Source organism: Falco peregrinus, chromosome 2 (assembly GCF_023634155.1).
Source record: "Falco peregrinus isolate bFalPer1 chromosome 2, bFalPer1.pri, whole genome shotgun sequence".
NCBI classification, from domain to species: domain Eukaryota; kingdom Metazoa; phylum Chordata; class Aves; order Falconiformes; family Falconidae; genus Falco; species Falco peregrinus.
The window spans coordinates 94,624,428-94,651,670 of record NC_073722.1 but is presented as its reverse complement, the minus strand read 5'-3'; the positions used below and the strand labels follow the sequence as shown (position 1 = coordinate 94,651,670).

At 55.8% G+C, this 27,243-nt stretch overlaps 1 protein-coding gene across 1 annotated transcript in view; it reads left to right on the top strand.

Moving 5' to 3' along the window:
• The first annotated feature begins 13,298 nt into the window (after positions 1–13,298).
• WSCD2 (WSC domain containing 2) overlaps positions 13,299–27,243 on the top strand; it is a 36,179-nt gene continuing 22,234 nt past the window's right edge. Inside the window, exons 1-2 of the mRNA XM_055796467.1 lie at positions 13,299–13,588; positions 24,073–25,052. Of these exons, the coding sequence (XP_055652442.1) occupies positions 24,677–25,052 (376 nt within the window). The 5' untranslated portion in view covers positions 13,299–13,588; positions 24,073–24,676. The remainder of the gene's footprint in view (positions 13,589–24,072; positions 25,053–27,243) is intronic.

The window sequence follows — 27,243 nt, the reverse complement described above, 5'->3', positions numbered from 1 at the left end:
AGCGATGTGTCAGTCCCTGGATGCTGCAGCCCTGAGGCCGGGTGGTGATGCTGTTGTTGGCAGCGCTGCTGGCAGACCCACACCTTGTCTGGGGGCTGGCAGAGACATGGGACTTCTTAGACCCCTTCCCAGACACAGAGGATGGAGGAGAGACCAAGGGACAAGACCTATGGTGGGGTGGAAACCCATGTCTCTGCTTTGGTGGATGGAAAGGGCAGCCCTCGCCTGATTGGGACCGTGGTGACCTAAACCACCTCCTTAAATGCTGATGAATTTGTGATGTGGAAGAAGGCAAACATCTGTACCAGGGGAGTTTTTTACATGAGTGTGGAAAGGGTCATGTTTAAACATAGCAACTTATTTATGTTGTTTTTCCTTAGCCTGGAAAGGGACATTTTTAAACCTAGCAATTTATTTATGTCTTTTTTTCCCCTCCAGCTTTTTATTTCTATTTTTTAAACAGATACTTGACAGGGCAAGGTGTGACTGGTGCCCTGGATCTATTGCTGCTGAGATCATGACAGCAGCATCCAGCCACGGATCTGCTCGGAGGTCAGGGACCGGGATGGGTGCCAGCCCCCTTGCCCAAGGAACGGAACGGCTTCCCGACGGAACTGAGCACTCAGTCCTGCTCACGAGTCCTCCCTTGCTCCATCAGCAAATGGGCCCTGCTTGAGCTGAATAATTCAGGCTCTGCAGCGGCTGCCGGTCCCGCCGGGTGTGCAGCATCGCCGGAGAATGCCAATGAGGCCAGCGCTGCAGAGCAGCAACAGCAGCTGCTGTTTGGGGCCAGAAAGCTGAACACTGAATCCTTGCCCCCCACCCAACGGATGCCACCCTGACCCCCAGGGCATGTCCCCTTCCCAGAAGAACTGAACTGCATTTTGAAGCCCTGGGAGCCAAGTTGCATGGTTCAGGATGAGGTGCTGGCACAGCAAATCTGCTCCTGGCTGCCTGCTATGAGATGTAATTGATGGTGTGGCCTCAGGGACATGATGCATGAGGTGGTGGCACGACAAGGAGCACTCAGGGTGGGCAAATAGACCTTGTCCCCAGTTCCTGGTCACTGCAGCCCAAGAGGTGCCCCCAGTGATGGAGGAGAGCTGAGCCGCCCTGGGTTGTCCTTGCAGCATCCCTGCCCTTTGCCACCTCCTGCTCTTCCAGGGCTCCTCCCGGCCCGGGGCTTTGCGGGGGGGATGCTCCTAATATCATGCGGTGCAGAGGCAGGAGTCACATCCCTGTGAGGAGGCAGCGGCTGTGGGAGAGCCTGGGAAGCAAGAAAGCAAGAGTATAGAGGTTGCAGCTGAAGCAAAGCTGCTTCATGCCCCCCATTTAGCGGTACCCCCCCCACGCCTGCCATGTTACAATGCTCCTTTGAAGTTGCAGGGGTGGTGGGGTCAAAAACCCTCACTCACAGCCATCCCCGTGGCATCAAACAGAGTGGGATGCCTCCGAATCTGATAAGTCATGTGCCAGAGTAAAATTCCCAGTGCCAGGCTGGGATGGAGGGGACAGAAACCATCCCTGCTCCTCAGTGGGTCTGTTTCTGCACGGCAAAGATGTGCTGATGGAGCTGGAACTGGGGTCCTGAGCGACACATGGGTGCGTTGCACGTGGTGAGGTGTCAAATAGGGGTGTAACAGTGCCGAGCACCCCGCAGCTCCGGAGCCATCCCTCCTGCAGCTGATTGAGCTGTCAGCGTCACTGGCTCCATTTTCTGGATGAACCGGGCTGTGTATGAAATTTGCTGAGAATCATTAACCTAATGATGGAGGCTTTTGATAAACAGCTTAACCTGGTTGTGGGGGAAACTGGCTTAATAATGGCTCTGGAGAGAGACACAAAATAAGCAAGTGGAAGGAGTGGTGGTGGGGTCAGGGGGGCACCAAAAGCAGTGCTGGGGTCTGCTAACAGCCCCCCCCGAGCCCAGGGCTCAACCCCATCCCACCCTTCTCCTTCATCCCAGGGAGCAGGAATAGGGTGTGAACACCAGAATCCTGCCCAACCCAGGGATTCATGGATAAAACCTCAGGACCACATCCCTGCACTGCTCCAGGGCCAAAGGGGAAACTAAAAAGCAGCTTTGGGACCACAAATATTGAAGTTTGGGAAAAATTTTGGCCAAAGAAAATGCAGAAGTGGTTTTGGCAGAGCTGAGAGGTTTTCCCAGACAGGCTTCACCTTGCCTTAAGAAGCAAGGCTTGTGTGCATCCAGCATGGGGCAGCCCCAGAAAGACTGGATCACCCCAAAAAGCAGTGCTGGGGTGTGGGTCAGGCCCTCCTCCTTCCCTTGGGTAGATGGCTGCTGAAAGCAGGGCCCTGGGGACCCCCTGGGTGGCACTGGTGGGTGTGATGAATCCCAACCGGGGCAGCCCCATGCATCCTGCGAGCAGCAATTGGCTGGGAAACAGTGATATTTCACAGATTTCCTTCCTTTTCAGTTTGCTGTGAAAACCTATAAACCCTCTCCCCAGCCCCAGCGTGACAGCAGCGATGTTGCATGGGGCGTGAAATCACACCCACAGCTCCCTGTGTTCCTCTGCCCCCCCCCCCCCCCCCCCCCTTCGAGGAAGAGCTTTGATAAACGTCACAGCAGCCCTGCTCCCATGTGGGGACTGGGATGGATCCCTCCATCCCGCTAGGATGCAAGTGCCGGTGGCTCCCGTCCCATCTCCCTGGCACACATGGGGGGCTGGGGGGAGACAGGGTGGTCCCCTCCTGCCGAGAGCGAAGCTGGACCCTGGGATGGTCAGCAGTGGGAGCCCTGCAAGGTCAGCACGGTCTTGCAAGGCTGTGGGAAGCACAGCGATGCCGCAAGCCATTCAGATCACTTTGCAGTAGGAATCAGCATGGGGCAGAAGGAAGTTTGGGGAGAAATATTCCCATTTACGTACAGAAATTGTGCCAGACAAGCAGGTTTTGACAAGAAGCTATGAACAGGCAGTGGAAAGAGAAATGCCACCGGCTTTCATCTTTATGTCTTTTTGCAATTCTTATGTCTGAATCGGAATTAACTTCTGAGCTGGAAAAGCACTAACTGCTGATAATTAAGCCCAAAATGCATCGGTCTCGACGTTAGGTGTCACCCACACACCCCCGTTCAGTCCCCAGCCCTATTATTTTTAAATTGATGCAATTATTCATCTTGCAGGGTAATATATTTTTTGTTCTCTGGTGCCCAGTAGACCTTAAAGCAGAACAAATGCTTTAATAAAACCGAGGTGGTGCTTCCTGGAAGCCGGAGCACTGGGTTATTAAGAAAAGGAGCAGGTTTGGGAATCTTTAATAAATTATTGTCTATTATTTCTTTCTTGCAATGTATCTATATGATTAGTAAATGTTTTCTGTTCACTGATTAACTTTGTTTATTTCTTAATTAGGTTTAGCACCGTCTGTCTCGTGGTTATGAAGTAATTGTTTGATTAATGTGCCTGAATTTACATTTTCATTAAGCCCCCCCCAAATCAGTTCTGTACCAATTAGCCACGCTGTAACATGCAGATCTGGGACATTAGAACGACAATTTTAGCCTATTAACTAATAACTGTTACATTGATTGGTGATAATGGAGCAGAGGCAGTAAATCCACATTCGGCTGAGTTACAGCATCCCGGGGGGTGATGCTGGGGAGACAGTGGCTGCACCCAGCAGCATTTGCCAGTGCTCGCCAGCCTGGCTCCCTTTTGCCAGCTGGTTATTAAGTGGCTTTTATTGATTCTTTTGGTTTTGGCATCCTGGTGAGGATGTTGGATTTAGCCACCACGGTACGTGTTCGGTACCCAGCTGGGGTGGGCAACCTGGGTAAGATATGCCAAAATGAGAGCGCAGCCCCCCTGTGCCTTCCTGGGAGCCTCTGCTGCCAGAGAGTTGGGTCTCTCAAGTAGTAACAAACAAATAATTTTCCATTTTCCTCGGGGACATAGCAGCCTGAGAGGATGTGACCCTGGTATGGCTTTACAGCTAGTAACACTCCAGAAGAGCCGGTGTGAGAGCGAGTTACTATATTTGCTCTCACCACAACTGTGGCTTTTTTTTTTTCTTTTTTTTTTTTTAATGCTGGATTCTGCTTTCAAAAACTAGGACACAGCCATTACACGTGTCTGCTCCAAAGCTACAGTAATCTCCTGCCATCGGCTGGGGCCAGGGAGGCTGCATGCTGCCAGCCCTCTGGCCAGGGAGCAGCAGGCGCAGGTTTGCTGGAGAGCACACCATGGGCTCCGGATCCGGCACTGCCAGCAGCCCAGTCGTGGCGAGGGGAGGCTGGAGGGGACGCCCCCCCCCCGGGGAGCCCCTGGGACCTCATCCTGTTCGTAGAGCTGTGGGGCTCTGCAGGCCCCCGCAGCGATGCTGCCATGCCTGGGGACCATGGGGCAGTGGTGGCCATGTGTCCCTCCCTCCCACCCGCCGTGCCAGCCAGCTCAGCAGAGGGGCAGGCAGCTCAAATCCAGGTTTTTTTCCTGAAAATAAGTGTAGGTAGGAAAGCAAGGCTGTGGCATGAGTCCAGCCCTTACTAGACAGCAGGGAGCCACTGGTGCCATCACCACAGAGCTTCTGGCCCTCACACATTTATCTATATACATATATATAGAATACATCCATCCTTTGATCTAGGTGTTTCTTTCCCTTACAAGCCCTGTTTCCACTGGTCAGTGGGCGCTGCTTTGCCTGGGAAGTTCTTTCTCTTTTCCTTCCTTTCTTTTTTAAACTAGCAATTAATTCACTCTTACTGGCGGGGAGAAGCATACCCAGCTGCCAGCATATGCACAGCTCGTCCGTAACACACCGACAAGGAAACAGGAACGGCAGAAAGCGATAATAACGGCAGATGATGTGGGGAGAAGCTCGGGCTGTGATGGGCACTGGGGGATGGGCTGGTGTAAAGCAAAGCTGTGAGTGGCTCCAAGCTCTGCCGCGCATCAGCCCCAAAAAAGCCTTCCAGCCCCAAAATCACAGCGTTTCAGCTGCCCTCAGCGTCCCCACCCTAGGGCTGCAGGGCTCTCATGGGGATGAGGTCTCTTCCATATATCCAATGGGAATTTCCTGCTGCAATGTCTAGAGCTGCTTCCCCTGTGGGTTCCAAGGTGGGACACTCATGGGACTGGGACCAGGGCCAGGACCAAGATTAGGACAGAACTAGAACCAAAGGCAGGACCAGGGGCAAGACCAAGACTAGGAGCAGGAGCAGGACTGGGATCAGGACCAGTACCTGGCTGTGCCGGGTCTTAGGCAGGTGTGAGCAGCCTGCAGCAGACAGCTCTGGGGCACCGCTGGTTTGGGGATGGAAGCAGAGCCAGGACAACACCATCATGGGCAGATAGTGGCTCCCTCAGAACCAGGATGGCTGCCCAGCCTGGGGCAGGATGCGGCCCCGCGGCAGTGTTGTGTGCATGCTGGGGACCTCATGCTGTCCCTTGCCCTGTCCTGCCCCTGTGCTAGTCTTCAACCCCAGCACACACCTTGCTGCCAGCCTGGCCACCCTCGAAAGCCACCTCGCCTCTCCAGCGCCGGCACTGGGCATTTTACCAGGGGTTAATTTGTGATCTACCCTTGGCTTTCATCATGCTGGGGAATGGCTGAAATAGTAATTTTCTTTTGGACAGGAACAAGCAGATCTGGACTTTATGGACTTTATTCTCCCTTCAATGCATTATCATTGATGGAAATTACCCGCAGAAGTCTCCCAGGCGTTATTTTGAGGAGGGCAGCCCTTGCCGAGCTTTGCTGCCAGCCAGGTGCATAGTAGTAGTAGTAGTAATAATAATAAAAATAATAACAATAAAGATAAAATACGATGGCCACCTTTGAGATAAGGGGAATGGTTCTGGACGGCACAGGCAAGGCTTGTTTCTTTTGCAGGGAAGGAGAGGAGAGCTGCGCTTCTGCTGAGTGGCTGCTCCATCCCTGTGGCAGCCCTAATTTCCAAAACGGGGCCCACGGGAGCCATCCCTCTGTCCTTGTCCCAGCCCTCAGATGCTCCTTGCCAGTGAAGAGGAGGTCAAAGCAAATCACTCTGCCAGCAGCAATCACTGACCATCACCAGAACCATCCTGGTTCTGATGGAGCCACTATCTGCCCATGATGGTGTTGTCCTGGCTCTGCTTCCATCCCCGAACCAGCGGTGCCCCAGGAGCTGTCAGGGTAGGATGGTGAAACGAGGTGAAAATGAGGATTTTTGAAGGTTTTCATGGGTTTCTCTATTCCAAGCAGGAACAAGGCTGGGCTTGCCTTGCTCTGCCCCATCTTTTCCCCATCTAGCGACATCCTGAGTGCAAATCACACCCAGGGAGGGCAAGGACCATCTCCAGCTTCTGCTGCTCTGACACAGCAGTGCTTGGCATGGCCTGGCACAGCATGGGGGAGCAGCCAGCTCATTTATCAGCCAGCGCTCAACGAAGATGCTGAAATCCCACAGCAAAGCCACGCGAAGCAGTTTTGCCTCAAGATCCTCTCCTCCATTGAAGCATCAGGACGAACCCGCGCGAGCAGATGGTTTCTCTGTTCCTCCCCTGGCAAAACACCTGCGCTGCCTCCCCTGCAGCGGCCACCGCGCTGCCTCGCCAGCCGGCGGGGAACCACTGCCACGAGCATCTGGGGACCTGTTCGGGTTGGGGATGCTCTGACCCACCGGCCACCCTGGGGATGGACCACACCCCTGCCCTGGGGCCACAGCCAGGAGCAGCCACAGGCTGAGCCCCAGCGCTTCTGGAGCAGGGAACAAACATCACCAGTAAATTTACAGCCCTGCTGTATGCCCTCTCCATCCATGATTGAAGAGCTGTGGAGCTGCCCTCTGCCCGGTCCAGGGCCAGCTGCCGCTGTGAGGCAAAGGGCAAAGCATCACCCCTGCTCCTGCCCCAGCCCTTCCCCACATCCATCACTGTCCCACAGGGTGTTTAATCATGCATGACCCGTGTTGCAGACCCACGCTGTCCCAGAACTTGCTGCAGGCGTGGTTCAGCCCAGCGATTTATTTCCCCACATCCCAGCTGCTCGAGTCCTGGATGCGCTGCTGCTCTGTGCAGAGCGGGTGGCCTGAGGTGGGTGATGCTGGGGGACCCCAGGCAGGTCAGTGCACACCCTCCAGTGGGCATGAAAAATCCCTCCCTCAAACACTTTTGCTCCACAAGCCAGAAGTTTGCAGGGCAGGAAGAAATTCTCACCGTGGAGAAACTGCTTGCCAAGGGGCTGCAAGAAAGGGTTTGGTGATGCCGGTTATCACAGCCTCCACTACGGCACAGCCCGGCACCCGCACCTGGTACACGCTGCGCTCCAATGGGCAATTTGCAAGCTACAAAACACATGAAAACCAAAATCAATTAGTGGGAAGAAATTAAAATTAAATCTCTTTTTTGAACTTTAAAGGGTGGTGCTGGGCTGTGCCTTCACGGGGGCTATGGGGATGTGGACTGCAGTGCTGCTCTTAGGACACCTCTCTGATACTCATTAAGCCTCGGGACACCCCTGGGAGGTATTTTCATCTGCATTTTAGGCTGCACCAGCCCAGAATAATTAAGAGCTGGGCCCAAGGTCACCTGGTGGCAGCCCCATCCATTGCAAAAATGCCCATTGCTGGTGAATTCCTGCACCGTTTCTTGCTTTGTATTTAGCAGGCAAATGGCTCTGGCTGAGGATGCTTCAGGGTTGGGCTGTGTGGGGATGGCACTGCCCACGGGACCACTGCCCGGGGTTTCCTCACAGTGTGCATTGGCTGAGCCTGTCCCCGAATGCTGGTGGGGTGGGGTTGGTGTTGGCTCCCATCCCTCCACACCCACCACATGCAGATGGAGATCCCAGATCCCCACGTTTCCACTCTTCCCTGGCAGCACAGCTCCCCAGGGACCACCAAAGCTGGCTCCCATCTGCCTGACATCTGTGTGGGTGAGACAGGGCCAGGGCCCTGCAGCTTCCCCCTCTCTGCCCCCACACTGGGGAGCCCCAGCTGCTCCCACACCCGCAGCCGTACCAGCATCTCCCACCCCATGTAGCCCCCCATCACCTCCCACTCATGGCACCGCGCTAAGCCCTCCCAGGGCTATGAGGCTGTCAGTCCCCTTCCCTTTTGCATGGGAGGGGGGCATGCCTGGATCCAGCCAGACATGCATCACCTGCGCCCTGTGATGCTGAGCTGCTGCCCACCCACTTCTGCCCCACACCATCCCCTCCTGCCTCAAACCATCCCCTCCTGCCCTAAACCATCCCCTCCTGCCCTGAGCCATCCCTTCCTGCCTCAAACCATCCCCTCCTGCCCTAAACCATCCCCTCCTGCCTCAAACCATCCCCTCCTGCCCTAAACCATCCCCTCCTGCCCTAAACCATCCCCTCCTGCCTCAAACCATCCCCTCCTGCCCTAAACCATCACCTCCTGCCCTGGGGCAAGCATGGCAGCACAGTCGCAGAGGCTGGCTTTTTATAATTTGTTAGTAGGACAATCTGATTTATGCCCTGCTCTCCCAGGACCTGCTGACAAATGAGATCTTGTATTTCAGGAGTTTATCCTGGGGAACAAATAAATAAACAGAGAAATTGAAACCTCATGAATTTTTTAAAAAGCTTATCAAAGTCTTTCCCCCCCCCCCCCGCTTTTTCTGAAGGCAGAATGGCTGAAAAGGGAAATAACCCCTCCATCTTCATTCTCTGCACTTCTTTTCCCTTCAGTCTTTTAATCCTCTCCCTTCCAGCTTTAATCCACACAGTTGCCTCTTTCTTGTTTGTGGTTTGGGTTGTTTTTTTTTTAATTCCCCCCACTCCAAATAATCACAAAAACAACACCAGGATGCCAGAGGTCCATGTCCATCCTCTCAGCCCTGTGGCTCTGGCAAGCATCCACAGAAACCTGTCTCATCATTACAACAACCCCCTTCTTTTTTTTTTTTTTTTCCCTTCTCTTACCCTAAAATGTTACCCTTGATTTGCAGCTGTGGGGCATTTCTTGAGCTTGCAGGCAGAGGGGCTTGGACAGCCATCACTGCCTGCACCAGGAGAGCAGTTGCCTCATGGGAAACTCACATCACTGTCACTGGCATCCTAATGAGTTAATTAAGAAAAATCAGGGCAAGAGAGGTGCAAGCCCTCAAGGGATGCTTCCTGCAAGATGCAGTCTCCAGGAGATGTTCATATCGGTCCCAGAGGACCATGGCCATACTTCCCTGGGGGGCCAGGGAGATGCTGGCATTGGGGAGGACCCTTGAGCATCTCATAGCTGCTCAGGGGGATCATGATGCATGGCTTCCCATGCCAAAAAGGCAGCAGAGCCACTTCACAATACTCCCCCGCAGCCGCCAAGAGCTGGCCTGTCCTTTTCAGGGCCTGGGATGGTGCCAGGGATGTGAGTGATGCTCAGGGCACTGCAGGTCACACACACCTCCTACCTCAGACCCCCCCAAACCCTAAAACACCCCTGCAAGCAGCTACAAAACACCACAGCAGCCCTGCCTTGCCCCTTCAGCTTGCTCCTGCCAAAGTTGTAATGACACAAAATGTAAATGAAAAAGAAGAAGAGGAAAAACATCGACATTGCCAGCAGAAGCTCATTAGTTTGCAGCATTAGTTATTTCTGGGCTCACTCTCTCTTTCCTGCCCCACATTGCCCAGGTTGAGCAAAGCAGAGACAAGCACTGAGAGAGCTCAATATTGACTTTTAATCAGCTGCTCCCTGATAACTTGGCCCAACAACTCCAGTCATTGAAAACTCTGGGAAAGCTGGGATTGGAGGCACATTTTCCACCCCCTTGGGAGGTGGCAGCCCCTGGAGAAGCACACTGGGGGCTCAGTGAGGACATAAGTAAATGATTCAAATGAGGCTCCTTATCCTGCCCTTCCCTGGATGCCACCACCATAGTAACCCAGTGTCTGGCAATGTCTGCCAGCACCGGCCTCATCCTCGGGAGGAAGGCAGAGCCTCATGCCACGGCCACGGCAGCTGGAGACCCCCAGGACTGGGATGCTGCTTACCATCACTCACCTGCAAAGGCCTTGGGCTCAGCATCCCTGTCCCCTCTGGTCCTTTCCTACTGCTGCCATGGGGATGCCTGGGATCAGGGGGAGAGAAACCCTTTTCAGCTGCACCCCTGCACCCCCCCTCAGTAAAAAAAATCTGCTACTAAACATTGCAAATCACAGAAGGACCAAAATGTGGCTTCAGAATCACATCCCTTTTTCTACATCCTGGCTCATTAGTGGCACACAGCAAGAAAGCAACAAGCGACCCATTTAAATTGTAGATTCTGACCTTTATGCTTAAGATCTTTTCAGACATCCTGTTTACAGCTTTTTTGTGCCGGCACTTCATAATCCTCAAAATGAGATTTTATGCAGCCTTTTTTACTAGTATAACGCACCACATCCTCTTTTTTCCCTCTGTTGATGAGGTCTCCTGAGACAGCTTGGGTGACAGAAGTTTCTGAAAAGACCCATCAATGAGTACTGCAGCCTACTGCCTTCGTGGGGTGGAGGGGACGGTCACCCCGGTGTCCCCATGGCAGTGGGGACCCAGAAAATGCCCAGAGCCTTTATGCCATGAAAGTCACCTCAGTGCCAGGGCACAGGCTCCGCTCCCCTGGATAAGGCTGCCTGCAGAAACCTCAGCAGTCTCTTTTGGCTCAAAACCCGACATCCCTGACGTAGGGATTTATTTGGTGACATTAGTACTCGGGGACAGTTAAGGCCAAAGTCAAAAGTCCCTGGCAATAACCTTGAGGTCTCTGGGGTGAAAAACACCCTTAAAACCCTGCAGAACTGGGTCTTTCTGGTGCAGCGTTCACCAGGAGCAGCTCGGAGTCGCTTCACATCGTGGTCAATAAGGAAATCACACCGGATGTTTCAGGAGGATCCCTGATTGCTCTTGGGGCAAGCCTAGCCCAGCAAAAACCAATTAAAAGAGTCCCTGAAAGCTATTTTTGCGAGTGCTATTTTAAACCCATGACTCCAAATTTTCCCTCACACCCATCAACATGGCTGTTGAGCAGCAAATCTATCGAAGCCGGCCAAATTCTTCTTCTTCCATCCTGTGCGTGCCGCAAAAACCCACAGTCATCTGTTGGCATTGCTCAGCTGCTTCCCTCGCCGCTGCCCCTTGTCTGCCTGCGGCACCCCCTGTGCTATATGCCCTTCACCCATGTTCCAGCCCCGAGCTCCCCGTGGTGCAGGAAAGGGTTTAAAGAGAAGCCAACAAGGTATTTTTGCAGGAAACAAACTTTGTTCCGATGGATGCTCATCCGGGGGAAGGCACCGTGCATCCCATTAGGAGACCTGGAATTGCAAACACCCCGCTGGGGAGCTGCGGAGAGGATATCCCTGTTTTTTGCAAAATGCAAGGCAGAATTGCTGCTTTTGTGGGGAAAGTGGGACCATCTGGAAGCAGGGAAAGCCCTCGGGTGGGCTCCCTGGGCTAGGGACTGCCTGGCTGCTGCTGCTGCTGTCCCCAGATGATGGCAGGTTTCACCTCCCCGCAGTGCCCCACAGCCTTGGGCAGAGGGAGGAAGCATTGCTGGGGCGTTTGCATGGCCAAACCGAAGAAACCTAGTACCGAGAGGATAAAAATAGTACAAACAGCTCTTCAGCCCCCAGCCTGGAGCTGAGGCAGCACTCGCCAGCGTGGTTTCCTATGGAAACGAGCTGCCGCGGTCCATGCGCCTGCCTGCGCCTGCCTGGGGCAGTTCCCCATGGCTCCCTGGCACAGGGATGCTCCTGCATCCAGCATGGACCGAGCTGAGGCTGCAGCTTCCCTCAGCGGGACCAGTGGCAGCATCCATCCCTCCTTTCAGCTGCCGCTTTCCCAAAACTCCCCACCTTCCTCCCGTTGGCTCTGGGAGTGGGGCTGGGGTGCATGCACCCCAGCATATTGCAGTGGCTGAGGGTGCATCACCACAAAAAATGCCGTCCCACCAGCCCTCTGCCCTGTCTGCAGCAAAGATGCTTGCAGGAGGAGGGTCCATGGGCACCGAGGGCTGCTGCTTTCATCACATTAAGGCAGGGATGTTTTCTCTAGATCCTTTTCAAATTATCTTCTGACCGAGAGGGACTCACTGTGTGCGGTGGCCTGGCGTGCTGGGGCGGTGGGAGCCAGCCTGACATGTTGCTGCGGTGGTGGGACAGGTGACAGGGCTTCCAGTGCCACCAGCACAGCCTAAAAGTCCCCCAATGCCTAAAGTTGCCAAAAAAGGTGGGGGGAAATGCTCTCTCACCTCCCTCATTTTACAATCGTTTTTTTTCCTACTCCTAGAGCTGGAAAGTTTTCAAATTAATTTTTCATTAATATGACACATATATATAATTTGGAGTTTCTTTTCTTTTTTTTTCTCTCTTTAGCCCTGTTTGATCAAACTCTGGCTGAACTCCAGTGCTGGGCCTGGGGGCAGTGCTGGGGCCAGGGCAACGGGGCGGGGGGTGGGGTGGGGGGGGGGTGGGTGTCAGCATCACCCTCCACATAGAATCAGAACCATTTAGGTTGGAAAGAGCTTTGAGATCATCGAGTCCAGCTGTTACCCCCAGCACTCCCATGTCCCTAAGCACCGCGTCTATGTGGTTTTTAAAGTATCCCTTGCCCTTGAGAGTGCATCAGCGAGGCTGGGGCTGCCTGCGAGCTGGTTTCTGGCACCAACCTGTTTCTTAAAGAGGGGGAAAACAGAGAAGAAACTAAACAAAAAAGAAAAAAACAAAAGGAGGGAAAGACAAAATAAGAAAAAAATAAAGGAAAGAATAAAGAGGAAAAATAAAAAAGAAAAAAGGAAAGAGGAAAAAGGAGAAAGAAAAAGGAAAAAGAAAAAAGGAGAAGGGGAAAAAGGAAAAGAGGAAAAGGAGGAAAAAGGAAAAGGGAAAAAAGAGAAAAGGAAAAGGGAAAGGGGAAAAAGGAAAGAGGAAAAAAGGAAAAGGGAAAAAAGGAGAGAGAAAGTAAAAAATTAAAAAGTAAAAAAAGAAAAAAGGTAAAAAGGAAAAAGAAAAAAGCAAAAAAGGAAAAGGAGAAAAAAGGAAAAAGGAAAAAGGAAAAAGGAAAAAGGAAAAAGGAAAAAGGAAAAAGGAAAAAAAAAGGGAAAAAGGGAAAAGGGAAAAGAGGAAAAGGGGAAAAAAGGAAAAGAAGAAAAGGGGGAAAAAGGAAAAAAAAGGAAAAAGAAAAAAAGAGAAAAGGGAAAAAGGAAAAAAAAGGAAAAAAGAGAAAAAACAAGAAAAAAGGAGGAAAAAAGGAGGAAAAAAAAAAAAAAACCAGGCCAAAGAGCGGCAGAAGGCGCCCGTAAGCGAGCGGCGGGGCGGGAGGCGGGGGGCTGGGGGCCGGGCCGGCGCAGGGGGGAGGGTTAAGGCGGGCGGGCGCCGCAGGCCGGCGGGTGGCGCGGAGCCGCCGCGGAGCTGGATGGAGCCGCCGAGCCCTGGCGGCCGGGAGCGGCTGCGGGCAGCGCCGAGCGGCAGCCGCCGGGCCGGGCCCCCCCCGGCCGGCATGAGCGCAGCCCCCGCGGGGCAGGGCCGGCGGCGCGGCGGGGGCACGGCGGGGGCCGGGCCGCACTGAGCGCCCGGCGGGGACCCCCTGGCCCCGCCGCTCCCGGGGGCGGCCGGTGCATGGAGCGGCGGCGGCGGGGCCGGCCTGGAGCGCCCGGGGCGGGTAAGGAGGCGGCGGGGGGCTCCGCCGCCAAGTTGGGCTGCGGGGAAGGGGCATCGGCGGTGCGGGGGGGGGCGGGTTAAAACCGGGGGCGGTGCGGGGGGGGCGGGAAAAAAAAAGCGCAAAACACGGGGGGCGGCGGGAGCCCCCAGCCCGGGGGAGGGGGGGGCGCAGCGGGCGGGGGCAGCGGGGCGGCTCGGCGGGGGGGCGTGGGAGGTGCGGGGTGCGTGTGCCGGGGAGCTGGGGAGGGGGCTGCGGGGGCTGGGGGCGCTTTGCGGGAGTTGTTCGCAATTCTCGCCTCGGCAGAGATTTTTCGCTCTGGTTTTTGCGGCTTGCGGGAGGGTCCCTCGCTTCGGAGGGGAGCGGGAGGCAGGGAAAGCGCCCGCCGCCCCCTCCTCCTCCTCCTCCTCCTCCTCCGCCCCCCCGACACTTTGTGCAGGAACATCTCGCCAGGGGAAAACGGGGAGAAGAGGTGGTAATCCTTCCAAAAACACTTCCTCTGTTTGTTTTCTTCTTTTGATATCCGTGCTGACAACTTACTGGAATATTTTAATATAAAGTTAAAAAAAACCCCAAAACATTCGTGGAGAAAAAGCAGAGGCAGTTGGAGGACCGCGTGAAGGTTACCTTGAGCTGAGCGTTATAAACCATTTCTTCTGTCAAGGCAGGATTAAATAAAGTTTCCCGGCAATCTGGAGCCGGGAGCCGCAGCCTGGCAGCCAGGACCATGCCCTGGGCTCTGAGTGCTCCCACCCCACCTGTACCATCCACCCCCCCCCCCCCCCCCCCCCCCCGCAGGTATCCTACCCACCCTACCTGTACCACCCCCCCCCCCCGCAGGTATCCTTCCCAGCCCACCTGTACCATCCCCCCCTGCGGGTATCCTTCCCCTCTCCGGGGAGTTGTGCCCCCTTAGCCTTCCCAAGGAATTGTCCCTTCCCTGGGTTCGGGACACGGCTCACTGGGATGGGTGGCCAGTGCTGGCCGACCCTCCTCGTGTCCCACACCATTAGGACGAGGGGCTGCTCTGAGCCGGCGTTTGTTAGCAGTTATTATTATTTATTGCACGTTCCACCCGTGCAGAGCCCTGGGAGGATTCCTCCGTGGGGTTGTGCTCAGCGTTGGGATGGCTTTCCCCGAGCCCCATGCCTGAGGAGGTGAGCCCAGCGTCCAGCACAGCTCACTCCAAACCCCTGGTTTCGGGGTCCCTGATGCAGCAGGGGGTCCTGGCGCTGCCCCTTTGCAGCCTGGCTGGGCAGGGGGACAGCCCCCCTGGTGTCCTCTTTTCCCAGCCAGGGTGTGCGGCTGGTTTTGCTCTCCCGGAGACGAAAGCCTCGTCCTTCCCGGGGGATGTTTTCCCCAGCCCCGGCAGCAGATCATGATGCCACTGGCCCACAAGCTGCCCTTGCTGACACCCTGGCCACCAGCCCAGGGGCTCCGGCCAGCCTGGGATGGGGTTACCCCATCTCTGGCTTCCAGATGCACCACGCTCTGAGGTTTCCTTTGCCACTGTTTCCTTTTTGTGCTCACTGCAGCCTCATGCCGGAGCCAAACCTCTGCCTGGCACCGTGCCCCCGTGCCAGGCTGGGCTGGGTCCCCAGGGCCACCCCTCAGTACCCCCAGCCCTCCGGGCTCCCACCCGAAGTCACGCTTTGCCCCGTGGGGGATCCAGCTTCCCTGGGCGTTCAGCATCTCTCCCAACTCGGTCCCAGCCAGCAGACAGGCCCCAGGAAAATCTTTGTTTCTTCCTCCTGTCCCCCTTGAGGCTACCAAGTCCTCAGGCACCCTGAGCCATGCAGGGAGCTGGCTCTGTCTGGGATAGGATTCTCTGTGCTTTGGTACCTCCATCCCAGCGTGCTGGTCCTCTCTGGAGCCAGGAGCTCAGCCTGGCACGGGAGGATGAGCATGGGGCAGGAGGACTTGCTGTTTGGCGCTGCTCAGCAAGGAGCAGGATGTTGACCCTGCTGCCAGGGACACCCATTGCCCCAGGTGGGATGGGGGTCTCCAGGGCCTGGGGGGAGCGGGGGCTGGCTTTCGCTAGCAGGGTCCTAGGCACTGTGGGGAGACCCATAGGGATACGTCAGAGGGTTGGGATGTGATCTGCGGAGCTAATTGCTTGCTCTCTGTGTGATCTTGCAGTGATCTGTGGGCTCACCCTCTGCTGGGCAGTGCCCACTGCTTCCTTGGGCTGCGGGGCATGCTGCCCTGAAGTGGGTCTGGGGGTTTCCATCTCAGCTGGGTCATTTTGGGAAGCATTCCAGTGCATCACTTCTAGAAAGCGTCTGTGATGTGCTGGGCTTTCTGCAGTGAGCTGCGATGCACAGGGGTCTGGCAGCGCTGCTGTGGGAGCTGGGGGGTGATGGATGCTGTGCGATGCCTAAATTCCACAGGGATGAGCCAGGGCAGTCACTGTCCCCTGGCCCGGCCACCTGCTCCCAGCCCAGTCTGTTCGCTGTGTTGGGCTCGGTTCAGGGTAGCCCTGGTCCCTCCTGGAGCCTGCAGTATTCGTGGAAAAGGCGGATCTCTTCCCAAACTGGGCCTCCATCTCCCTGGTGCAGCAGGATGCAATGCTGCTGGGTGTGTAGGAAAAGAAAGAAATCAGCCCCCGTGGGAAAGGAGGCTTTAAACCAAGGGCTGTGAGAAAGAATCTTTCTCACTATGTTAATTTAAATAGGCTGCAGAAGGCATTGTCTGCTGCTTGAAAAGCTGTTTTTCTTAATTGCCCCAGCGCTGCATATAATCCCAGATTACCAAGGACTGAATGAAGTCTCCGTGGCAAAGACCTGCAGGAGCTGAGCATGGGCTTTACAGGCAAATTACTTTTGGCTCTTCCCTGCCTGGGAGGCTGGTGGGGATTCATCATGGACTGAATGTACCAGGCTCTCCCGTAGTAGAACCTGAAAGATGTTTTGGTGGGGCTGAGACACCCTCCTGGGGGGATCACAGCTCACAGCTCCCAACTGATGGCCCCCGTGGATCTTGTTGTGGTCTTTATGGGATTTATGCTGCTATATGTACCATGCGGGGTGGTTCTGTAGGTGCTGTTGGGGGGGCTGTGCATCAGGGCTTCCCCTGGGGCATCTCCTTTTGGTGTGTGGCAGCTGGGTCTTGGTCACCTCCCGTGAATCCAGGAGCCAGGACTGGCTCTGGAGCTCAAAACCTCGGGATAAAACGTGCCACTTGGCCGCTCCAGTTTGGCTGCAAGGTTTGTTCCTCATCATTAAGCACAAGAGAGGAAAACAGCAGCATCGTGCCTTTCTCTGAAACGGGGATTCTGCAGGCTCTGGATGTGTCGGCGGCTGCGCTTCGGGGTTGCTTTGCCACCGCGGCGGGGACGGTGCAGGTGTCTGTGCATGCCAAGGCAGCCGCACTCTGCCCGCACTGTCCCCGCTGCCTTTGCCAGGGTACAGCCCTGCCAGCTGCGGCGGTGGCTGAAGGCTTTGGGGTGAGCAGCCTGCACGGCCAGGCATGGGGGGCTACGCACCCACGGGGGCTGGCTGCCCGCTGCCTTCCCTGCCACGGGACGGTGGCTGGCCCTGCCTGCTGCGGTGCAGCCGGTGGTGCTGGCATTGCATCTGAAAGAGGCCAGCCCTTGTATCTTAAATCTCATCCTCCCAGGCTGCTGGAGGGGGCTGTAGGCAGCGCTTGGGCTGAGGAGGGGGGGGCTTTGCTGAGCCAGCAGCTGGCTGGGATCCAGCTGTGTCTCCCTGGGGGACAGCCCCTGCCTTCCTCCCACCCTCCTCCTCGTCCTTCCCCAGTTTGGAGCAGCCCCATGTGAGTGCCACATCCCTCTGGTGCATGCCTCAGCTCGCTAAGTCTTATTGAAAACCATAACTGGATTTTGCAGACTGGGCATAAAATACCTAGAACATAATACGTATTAAAACTCATTAGGTTAAGCCCATTTACAGATAGACAGTGTTGTGTGAATGAAATTAAATCACCTTTTTCACAGGGCTTAAGTGTCAAAAGGGTGCCATGGGCAAGGATAATGAGAAGGGAAAAAGCAGGCGCAGACCCGCAGCAGTCTGGGAAGCATCCCATAGTGTCACCAAGACCTCCCTGGGGTGACCTCTCCCAAAACCCTTGTATGTCACCACCGACAGAGGCCTGACACAGCTCATGTCCAAATGGAGTTGCTGTTCTGGCCTTGCAAGGAATAACGTGGAAATAATGGGGAAATAGAGGTTCCTCAGCATTGCAGATAGGGACAGGGCTGATGCCAGCAGCAGGGATGCTCAGGAAGGGATGTGGGGCCTGCAAGGATGTGGCAGGTGAGGGTTGCACTGATTATTTGTTTCTATTGCTGAAAACAGTGTCGGATCCTGCCTGCTCCCCAGCACCTGCCCTGCGCATGGCTCTCAAAATGCAATTAGCCATGGTAGCAAACGAGGGAGCTCCCCGCTCCTTCCACAAACACACTCTGGCCCTGCCAAAGGAAACCCAGGTATTGGCAGATAGGATAACGCTGATGGAGAGAGACAGATAACGCATGTGCTGAGGGTTGTTGCAGGATAATAGTAATAATAATAGTAATAATAATAATGCTGTAACGTAGGGTGCATTTCAGCAGCTGCGATGGGGATACTGGGTACAACAGCTGCAGCATCTCTGCTGTGCCGGCTCATTTAAATCATCCCACCGATTCCCTGGTATCCTCTGCCTGCCTAAGTCTCTGGAATACATGGCTATTTCCTTCTCTGCCTTTGGCATTGTGGCGTGTGCTTTTTAAATGATTCACGGCTTAAAACATTTTTCTTTATGAGTCGCTTTCACACTTGCAAGGGGAATTCATTCTACAAGAGGCTGGAATGGGCTTTGATGTAATTGCATGTGGAGGAACAGAGCGTGAAGCAAAAAAACCCCTCTTCGGCTCTGCTTGGGCCATTGCAAAGGAAAATACACTGGGAAGCGAGCGGAGCCCTGCAAGCTCCTGCATGCTGCAGAGGTGGGATTACCTGAAATCAGTTGCCTGAAGGCAATTGCATTTCTTTGCTTTCAGGGGCTGGATGACCCTGCTGCACCCCAGCTTGGATTTGTTTTGGGAGCCCCTTGCCTGGCCCATAGCAAATCCTCCCCCTCCCTGTGCCATCCGAGTGTTTGCAGGGTCTGGCGAGGATCCGCATCCCCTGGGCGAGGATCAGCATCCCTTTCGTGCAGGTCTGGGGTGTTTGTGGGGATCTGCAATCCCAGGTAGCTCAACAGCAAATGTTGTAATATTTAAAAATGGGATTAAAGTTGCTTAAATCAGCTCGGTTAAATAAAATAGCCCTTCCGAGATGTGCTGCAGGCTCTGGGCTTCTCTGCGTAGCACGTCCCAGTCATTCTCGGCGCAGTGAACTAACCCGGGCAGGATCCAGCCCATTGCCCAGGGGGTTATTTATAACTCGGCCCTTGCAGAAACGGGGCTGGTGCACGGTGGGTTTTCATCCTCTGGAGAGTGGAAGAAGCACTAATTGGAGGCTGTGCAATTAGCATGGCCTCGTTTCTGTGGATCTCAAGGCCTTTTACAGACATTAATCAATTAGTCTGTGGCAGAGTCATCCCTCTAGATGAAAGGATCGCTTGGTCCTTGTGCCCAGCTGGGCTTGTGGCTGCGGCTTCCCCTCACCCTGGGCAAGTGCTGGGACTGTCAATAAATCTTCTCCAGAATATTTAAAAATCAGGTTTCACCCATAAGCGAGAAAGTCAGCTGCCTAATTACAGTCTAAAGCCCTCCATCGATTCACAGTGAGAAGGAAGATTTACAAACCCTCCAACACGCTTGGAAATCCTGTACAAAAATCTATCAGCAGATGGGCAGGTCCTGCTCTGGGTTTAAAAATCAGGCCAATAAATCCCAAATAAGAGGTTTTTCCTTTGCATATCTTGGTGGTTTGACCTACTGAAGGGATTTAAAAGCTACCCAAGGAGGCACACGCCTGGGGAACATCTCACTGCGGAGAAAGAGTTGGCGACCTCGGTGCAGCTCGCTGGGGCAAGCCGCATCCCTGGGCAGGGACGGAGCTGCTGCGATACCTAAAAGCTGCCAATTCAGCTGCTTTTAAGCACACACCAACCTTTGATGCACTCCGGGGATGCACAAACACGTTCCTCAGCACAATTCAGGCAGGGAGCAGTGGAATACATAAATTTTGCTTCGATTTAAAGGCAGCTGAGTGCTCGGTGTGCTTGGCTTGCCCCTGGTAGAGGCGGTGGGTGCTGGGTGCTCGAGAGGAAATGCATCAGATGGTCCAGACGTGCCCTGCTGTGTCAGAAACCTTGATTTTCAACGCCCCATTTTAGCTCAGTTTTGTTCCCAGCAGTAATGGTATTTAAATTCAGCCCAATGCATCTCATTTGCTGCTTATGTTTTAAAAAGTGAGAAAGAGTGAAAATCCACTGTCACAGGGCTGAAGAAGATGGCAGGTTTACCTGCGAGCTCAAGTTGGCCAGCTTTGGCCCAGGCAGCGATGCCAAGCTCCTACCACGGTACACTCCTGGGGATAGAGACTGAAAGGCTTGAGGGATGCCAGTGCCAAGGGTGCCTTATGTCCCTGGGTGTTCATACTGGTGTCACTGGTCGGTGCCATCACCTGCTGCCTCACTGGGGAGGCACGACTGTGTGCTGCAGGAGCTGCTCTGCGGGGACAGTGGTCACCCATTGCCAGCACCCTGTGGAGGTGCAGAGGGAGGGCACAGGGCTTTCTGAAAAAGCACATGGTCCCTGCACCAAAGTGGGTGGCTTTTGGGTGACAGGAGGTCCAGGGTGCATGCACTGCATCCTTGCATGCCATGCACTGGGTGCTGCACAGTGTGCACTGGGTCCTGTGTGCCGTGCACTGGGCCCTGCACACAGCTGGATTTCCAGGTCTCAGCAGATGCATTTCAAGGGTAAGCTGTGTTATGCACCCAAGGGTGTTCAGCGGGGTGCAGGACCGTGCTCCCTACCATGCCAGGGCTGCCCCGTGGCGTGGGACCGAGGTTAGTGCCTGTGCCACAGCCCTCCCGTGGGATGGGGCCCTGGGCACATCACCCCGCTGTGGTCATTAGACTCCATCCTTTCCCTCTGTATTTTAAAGCCCTATTCTTTCCCTGTCCCTCTGATAAGAAATGCAAATGATGTGATGAAATTGGATAGTTCAGTCGCCTTCTCTTTCTAATGGAACACTTGTGTTCGTTAATTTGCTGTTTTTAATGGGCTGATTGTTCTCCTGTGCTGGGGGAACCACGTGAGCCCTTCAGTGTGTTTTGCCATGGTCAGATGTGAGGTGGTGCTTGAAGGCAACTGAACCTTGGTGCTCAATAATTGCAGAGCAATTTGGAGACAAGACCCAAATGTATAATTTATCGGCACTTCATTCATCCTGGTCAGGAGCGGTCCCAGAGATGCTCAGGCTGCTCGGTGGAGCCTCCTGGGATCTGTGCCCACCTCCCCACACACCGGCTCTGCTTGGAGGTGGGGAGATAAACCTTGCAAATTAACGAGGATTTCCTTGGCCCGGCAGCCAGTAATTGCAGAGCTCCAAACCTGCAGGCAGAGCTCGCCTGCTTTCTGCTGGCCTCAGTATTGCTGCCACCACAGAGGGAGGTGGTTCAGGTGCAGAGGGATGCTCAGCCAGGCATCTTGCTGTCGGGACAAGGATTTTGGCTCTTGGCAGGAGTGTGACGAGGGAGGTAGGTGAGGAACCAGCCCCCCCAACCCCCCATCCCGGCTGGACCCGCTGCCTGCTTATGATGGCGCAAAGTGCCTGGGAAATGTCCCTGCTTGGCTCTGCCATGCTTTGGTTCTGGGGGAGTGGGGAAGGATGCCCCAGTCCTGGTGCTGCCAGCTAGGGGGGAACTTTCCAGCCACACGACTCCCGGGGGCTGGATCTGTCCCCTGGGACCTGAGCAGGACCCTGCTGACAGCCACAGCCGGGAGCGGCTGGGCATAGCGGGTAATGACCAGGCGAGGGCTGGGGGATAAATCCTCCCACAGCCTGGCTGTCCCAGTGCCGAGGCTGCAGCAGCCTCAGTGCCCGGCCACCCGCGGCAGCCGATGGAAGCCCGGTCTTATGATGCTGCCCGCTGCACCATGCTGGCTGATTAATGTCCCGGTTAGCTTCGCTGGTTTGGCTGGTAAAGTGTGTCACCGCTGTCCTCTAGCTGGGCTGGCACCAGCTCTGCTTGGAATGGCAGCCCTGGCAGGAGCTGCCCTGCTGCCCACGGGAGGAGAGCCTGAGCCTGGTCAGGCAGCGTGGGGTGCAGGCAGCAGGGAGGCAGGATGCAACCCCCGGGGGACACTCACTGGTGCAGGCTGCAGTGGGGATGGGGACCCGCAGGTTGCTGGTTCCAGCCCAGTGCTGCTGCACCACGGGGTGGATCCATCCTGACAATGTGGGGAGGGCTGGTGGGGTGCACGGAGCAGCGTTGTGGGGTGCTGATGGCATCCCCCATCCTGGATGGCCACCAGTAGTATGGGGTCCCCCTGATCAGCCCCCCGATGTGCCAACACTCCCTGCAACGGGGAGCGTTGGTGCCAGCTCTATTTGCTGCACTCGCTGTTTGTAAACCATAGCCAGCGAGGGAGCTGTAAGCGGAGCACATTATCTCCTCCAGACAATTAGCAGAAGCATTAATGGAATATATGCAAATATGCAGTAATTGACCTGCGACTCCACAGTTCATGATGGAGAAGGATGAGCTCCAGATGGCTTAATGATAGTAATTTAAGCCCCTTCTTTATATGCCATGCTTCCTTGCCATAGCCTGGCAGGACTAAGCCCAGGCAAGGAGGACATCGAGTGGCAGTGGGGATGCTGGGGACCAGGGACAGCCCCAGGGCTGTCCCGTTTTCACCCCAGCAGCATCCTAAACCGCTCTGTATTCAGCATCTGTATAAAGCCCCGGGAAGGTGGGTTGAAGTGCAGAAGAGCAGCCCATGCTGGCATGGGAGGGGAAGCTGTAAGGTCCTGCAGAGCAGCCCTTCCCGGCTGGCCACCGGCCAGGGAGCACGGGAGAGCAGCCAAGCACCGACAGGTCCATGGGACCACTGTGCTGGGGGATGCTCGCCCACCACGGTGGGGGCTGGACCACCTGCCCCGGCTGTGCTGGGGTGGTGCCTGTGTCGTCATCCTGCCATAGAGGTGCCTGCAAATGCAAAAGCCCAAGTAGCAAGCAGTCTCCTTGCTTGCCTACTACTCTGGGTTTACTCAGCCTTTACTCAGGCTGTGTTGGCCCCAAATGTGGCTAGGGAGGGGGTGCTTTGGGGGAGCCTGAGGTGCTTGTGCCCCATCGGTGATCAGCCCCACGCAGCCTGCCCAGCCCTAAGCTCCACAAAAGTTCACCTGGCAGAGCCAGAGGTATTTGAATAACCACTCTGGGAACCCAAATTAAAATATTTATGTATAATTCATGCCATATGTTCCACCAATATTTTTTATTTAATCAACTGAAGACAGATGGCAGGAACATAAAGGCCATTAAACTAATGGCACTTTGTCTTTCCATTTATTTTCGTCTCCTTTCCTAAAATAAGATGAGTCCGTGACAGGCAGCACACCCCGGGCACGGGGCCGTCCCTGCCCCCGCCAATGTGCCAGCGGGGTGCGGTGACAGTGGTATTTGCCACTGTGAAGCCAGCCCCACCATGTAACCTGGTGTTGTGGTGTCCTGGGCAGGGCTGGAGCGATCCCTCCATAGCCGGGTGTGTGTGTGTGTGTGTGTGTGTGGGGGGGGGGGGTTGGGGAAGAGAAATCCCCCCAGGGGGAAAGCTCCTGGAGGGGGACTGTCCCTTCCCCGGGCTGGGCTGCCCTCCCTGTGCCCAGGGCTGCCAGGGATGGCTCCAGTAGCCCCGGCCATGGCATTCCTGGGGCAGCATCGGTCCCAGCTGGCAGGGTGCGATGGGGACAGTCAGCCCTTCGGTTCTGGCTGGAGAATAGAGGATGCCCTGGGTGATGCTGGGGGTGTCATGCTCCTGGGGGGACCTCCTGGTGCTGCGGGGTGCCGGAGCAGCCTCACATTGCCGGTGGGCACTCACTTGCCAGGGGCTTCATTTGGAGCCAGCTGGTACACAGAGATGTTCAGGTCTAGCGGTGAAATGCATGTGCACGAGTGCGTGTGCACAAGTGAGTGTGTGTGCTTGCACGGATGTGTGTGTGCACAGCTCATCTTCTTGTGGGTGAAATGGGGTGAAAGCAGAAATCCCACGTCACCCAGAGCCGTCCTGTAGCACCTCTCCTGCATGATGTGGCAGGGACTGTGGGCTCTGGAGTCGGGACTCACCCCCACATCCCGGTCCCTAACCCGGGCTGCTGGCAGCCAGCATCACTGCCACCGCACCGACGTCTCCCAGTTATCCCCCATCCTTGTGCCAGGGGGACGCTGAGCTGCCCCTCTGCAGGGCTGAATGGCAACGAAGAGCCCGGGGAACCTTCCTCACCCCGCAGGGGGACGGGGACCGCCATCCTCCCCGGGACTGTGTCCTGGGATGCTTTCCTAAGTGTGCCTTTCTCTTTGACTTGCAGGTGGAGATTTCTTGCCCTGGGAGTGAGATGAATGGGGCTTCGTTAGACAAAGGGTCCCAGTCAGCATTTCAGTCCCCGAGACGTGTCCAGGGACTTCTCATTCTTTGTCTGAAAGGGCGACGGTGCCGCTTTCATTAGAGAGATGCTTGCGAGAGCCGGTGCCGCCGAGCGGAAAGGCGAGCAAGAAGAGCTGCGTCAGCTGATCGGCTTTCAAATCACCTTCAAACCCTCGATTTCCTTAACATGATCCCTCCATCAGCCGAGTCTCCAGGGCACGGCCGGGGGGCTTTGCCGGGAGGAGAATAAACAGGGGACAGCGGTGACAGCCAGCACTGGAGAAACCCCCCGAGCACAGCAGGGGGGCCTCAAAATCCACCCCTGCTGCCTTCCCCGATCCTCTGGGAATTTTTAGGATCAGGCAATAGCTTTGCGTGGCTTCACCCTGCAGCCCCCACTGTGCTTTCGGGGCACCCAGCTGCTCCCCCGATACACCCTGGGAGCCACCTCCAGCCTGGGGAGGGGGCAGAACCCCCCTCGGAGCATCCCTGGGGCCAGAGAGCAGCTGCCCCGCGGCGCTGGCTGCCGGGGAAGGGATGAAGACGCTATGGCCAAATTATTGGTAAAACTCCAGCGGTATTTTCGGCGAAAACCCGTGCGTTTCTTCACGCTGCTGGCTCTCTACCTGGCAGCTGGCAGCTTGGTTTTCCTGCACTCGGGCTTCACCGGGGAGCCCACGGTGCCGGGGAGCCAGCGCAGCCCCGGGGGCGGCGAGGGGCCGGGGCTGCCCTACCTGGGGGTGATGCAGTTGAGCCGTGGCTTCAAGGCAGCGGTGACGATGCCGGAGGGGGGACGGCGGCATGGACCCTGGTTTAAAAGCACCTCCAAGGAACTGGCAGAGAGGGGCAAAGCTGGAGACTACGGCAGCACCCGGAGCCGGGCACTCAGGGGTAGGAGCGGCCGTGAGAAGGAGGAGGACAGAGGTAAGGGCTGGGGACACGCACCCAGGTTGGGGTCCTTCCCCTTGGCCTCTCCTGGGCAAAGCCTTGTGCTCTGGGGCAGTGGTCTCTGAGCTGGTTTGGTTGTGCATCCCTACTAGGAACAAATTTCTGAGCCCACACCCCCAGTAAATGTGTATTTATTTATAAACCGTATGCATGTGCTACCCGGGCGCTGAGATTTTCTTCCCACACCCACACGGACTGCCCTGCATGGGTCCTGGGGTGCAGGACCCCACTTTCGAGACCACTGGTCCAGAGGACATTCCCGGAAACATCTCCTCCCTCCTTCCCCCCTCCCCAAGTGCCAAAAAACCGCTTTCATTTTCCCATTTTCACTCTTTCCCACTTGTGCATCATCAGCCTCCGAGTTGCACCTTGCTGGGACAGGTGCTTTTGGGGGTGCCAGCTGGGGAGAGGATGCACCCCATCTTCATCCCATCCTCTGGCTGTGGGCATGGGCCAAATTCCGTGATAATTCTGTTGGCCCCAATGAAGACTAAACCCAGATCTGTTTGCATTGTTGGGGTGCTGGGGCAGGGGCTGGCTGCGATTGCCTTGCAGGCACTGAAGTGCAGGCAGGTGGTGCAGGCAGGGCTGGGATTTGGCCTTTCAAGGCAGGAGATCCCTGCCTGGCTGCTGCCTGGGGTGCGTGGTGTATTGTCAAGTGGGACTGTTATTAATGAACAAGGATAAGCGAATGTAGTGGTTCTCATTGATTTTTAAAATGGGATCTATTTATCCTGAAGGCAGCTGTATGCAGGGTTGCACGCTCGCTCTGAATTTGGGTGGCTGATGGCTGCCCATCAGGGCTTTTGCATCCTAAGCGTTATTCAGCTCATCGCCTCTGTCGCTGGCACCCATGAGCACCCTTGTGCCAGCAAACCTCACCCAAACACATGCAGAGAAGCGTTGCTTCTCTGCCAGCTCTGCAGCCCCCCCAGCAAAGGAGCATCTCACACCTTCAGCCACTGTGGAAGCCGTTACGATTTCTCGTGGTTAATAAGGTGGGCTGGCGAGGAGCAATCCAGCTTATCGCTCCAGTGCCGTGTGGCGTGCTGGATGCCTGGGTGTTCAGGGCAGGAGCTGCAGCATCGGCTGGCCAAGGAAACTCAGAAGGGGCTTGGGAGTGGGAACTGCTGGAGAGGTGTCAGGATGCTGCCAGGCTTTCCTCTGCCTGTTGCTGCTCGTGTCTCTCTCCTGAGCTCCAGGGTGGGCCAGATCTCTGGTGGGGGGATGCACGCCATGGGGAGCCCCGGTGCCTGTGAAGGCTGCTTTGCGTGAGCCAAAGCCGGGCTTGTTGAGGAGCTGCCCCAGGCGGGGTGGCACATGCGATTCCCCAGGCACCCCGGGCTGGGAGTTGCAGCTCCCCAGACGCTTGATGGAGCAGTGGGTGTGCGGCTCGGGGAGAGGCAGGAACCCCCAACCCTGTGGCAAGCTGGGTGTTTCACAGGGGTTACCGTGCTGAGCCAGGCTTGGTCCCCCCAACCCAGGCTGCTCCGAGGCCACCGGAGGCTCCTCTTTGGCCACCAGCCCTGCGGCAAGTCTGTGCTCATATGCGATGCACAGCCCAGGCTTAGAAGCGGGAGGAAAAATGGCTTGTGGTGCTTAAGGGACTTTCTCATGCTAAAATGAGATGAAAGGGGGTTTCCCTGTCGTGCCCCCACGCAGAGGGGTCTCCGGGAGCATTTCTGAGGCGTATGCAGCCGTGTTGCTCCATTAATGCGAATTGACATGTAGTGAATCCTCACCAGATGGTTCATGAGCCCAAGCTGTCAGTCACCATAAAAACCCCAAGCAGTGCTCCTGTCCCCAGCCATATGCAACGCGTCCACCGTGATTAACCTCTGCCAGCACCGCCACCCGCCCCCGCCCTGTGCCCAGCCGCAGCGGGGGCTGCGAGGGGTGGGGAAGGGATGCTGGGCTCTGGCATCGCTGGCTTCAGCTGCTCCTCGGTGGTTGGTGAATATCATCTTCCCGGTCGGGGAATATTGTCTTCCCTCTTTTTAATCTCACGTGGAAGGGCTCAGTGTGGGCAGCGGTTAATGGGAGCCAGTGCAGAGCTGGCAGCTGCGGGGTGTGCGGAGAAATTCTCATCTCAGCAGCTCCCAAGCAGGATGGTGCAGAGAAATTCTCCAGCTTGAGAAACCCCCCCAAGTCCAGCGTGTCCAGCATG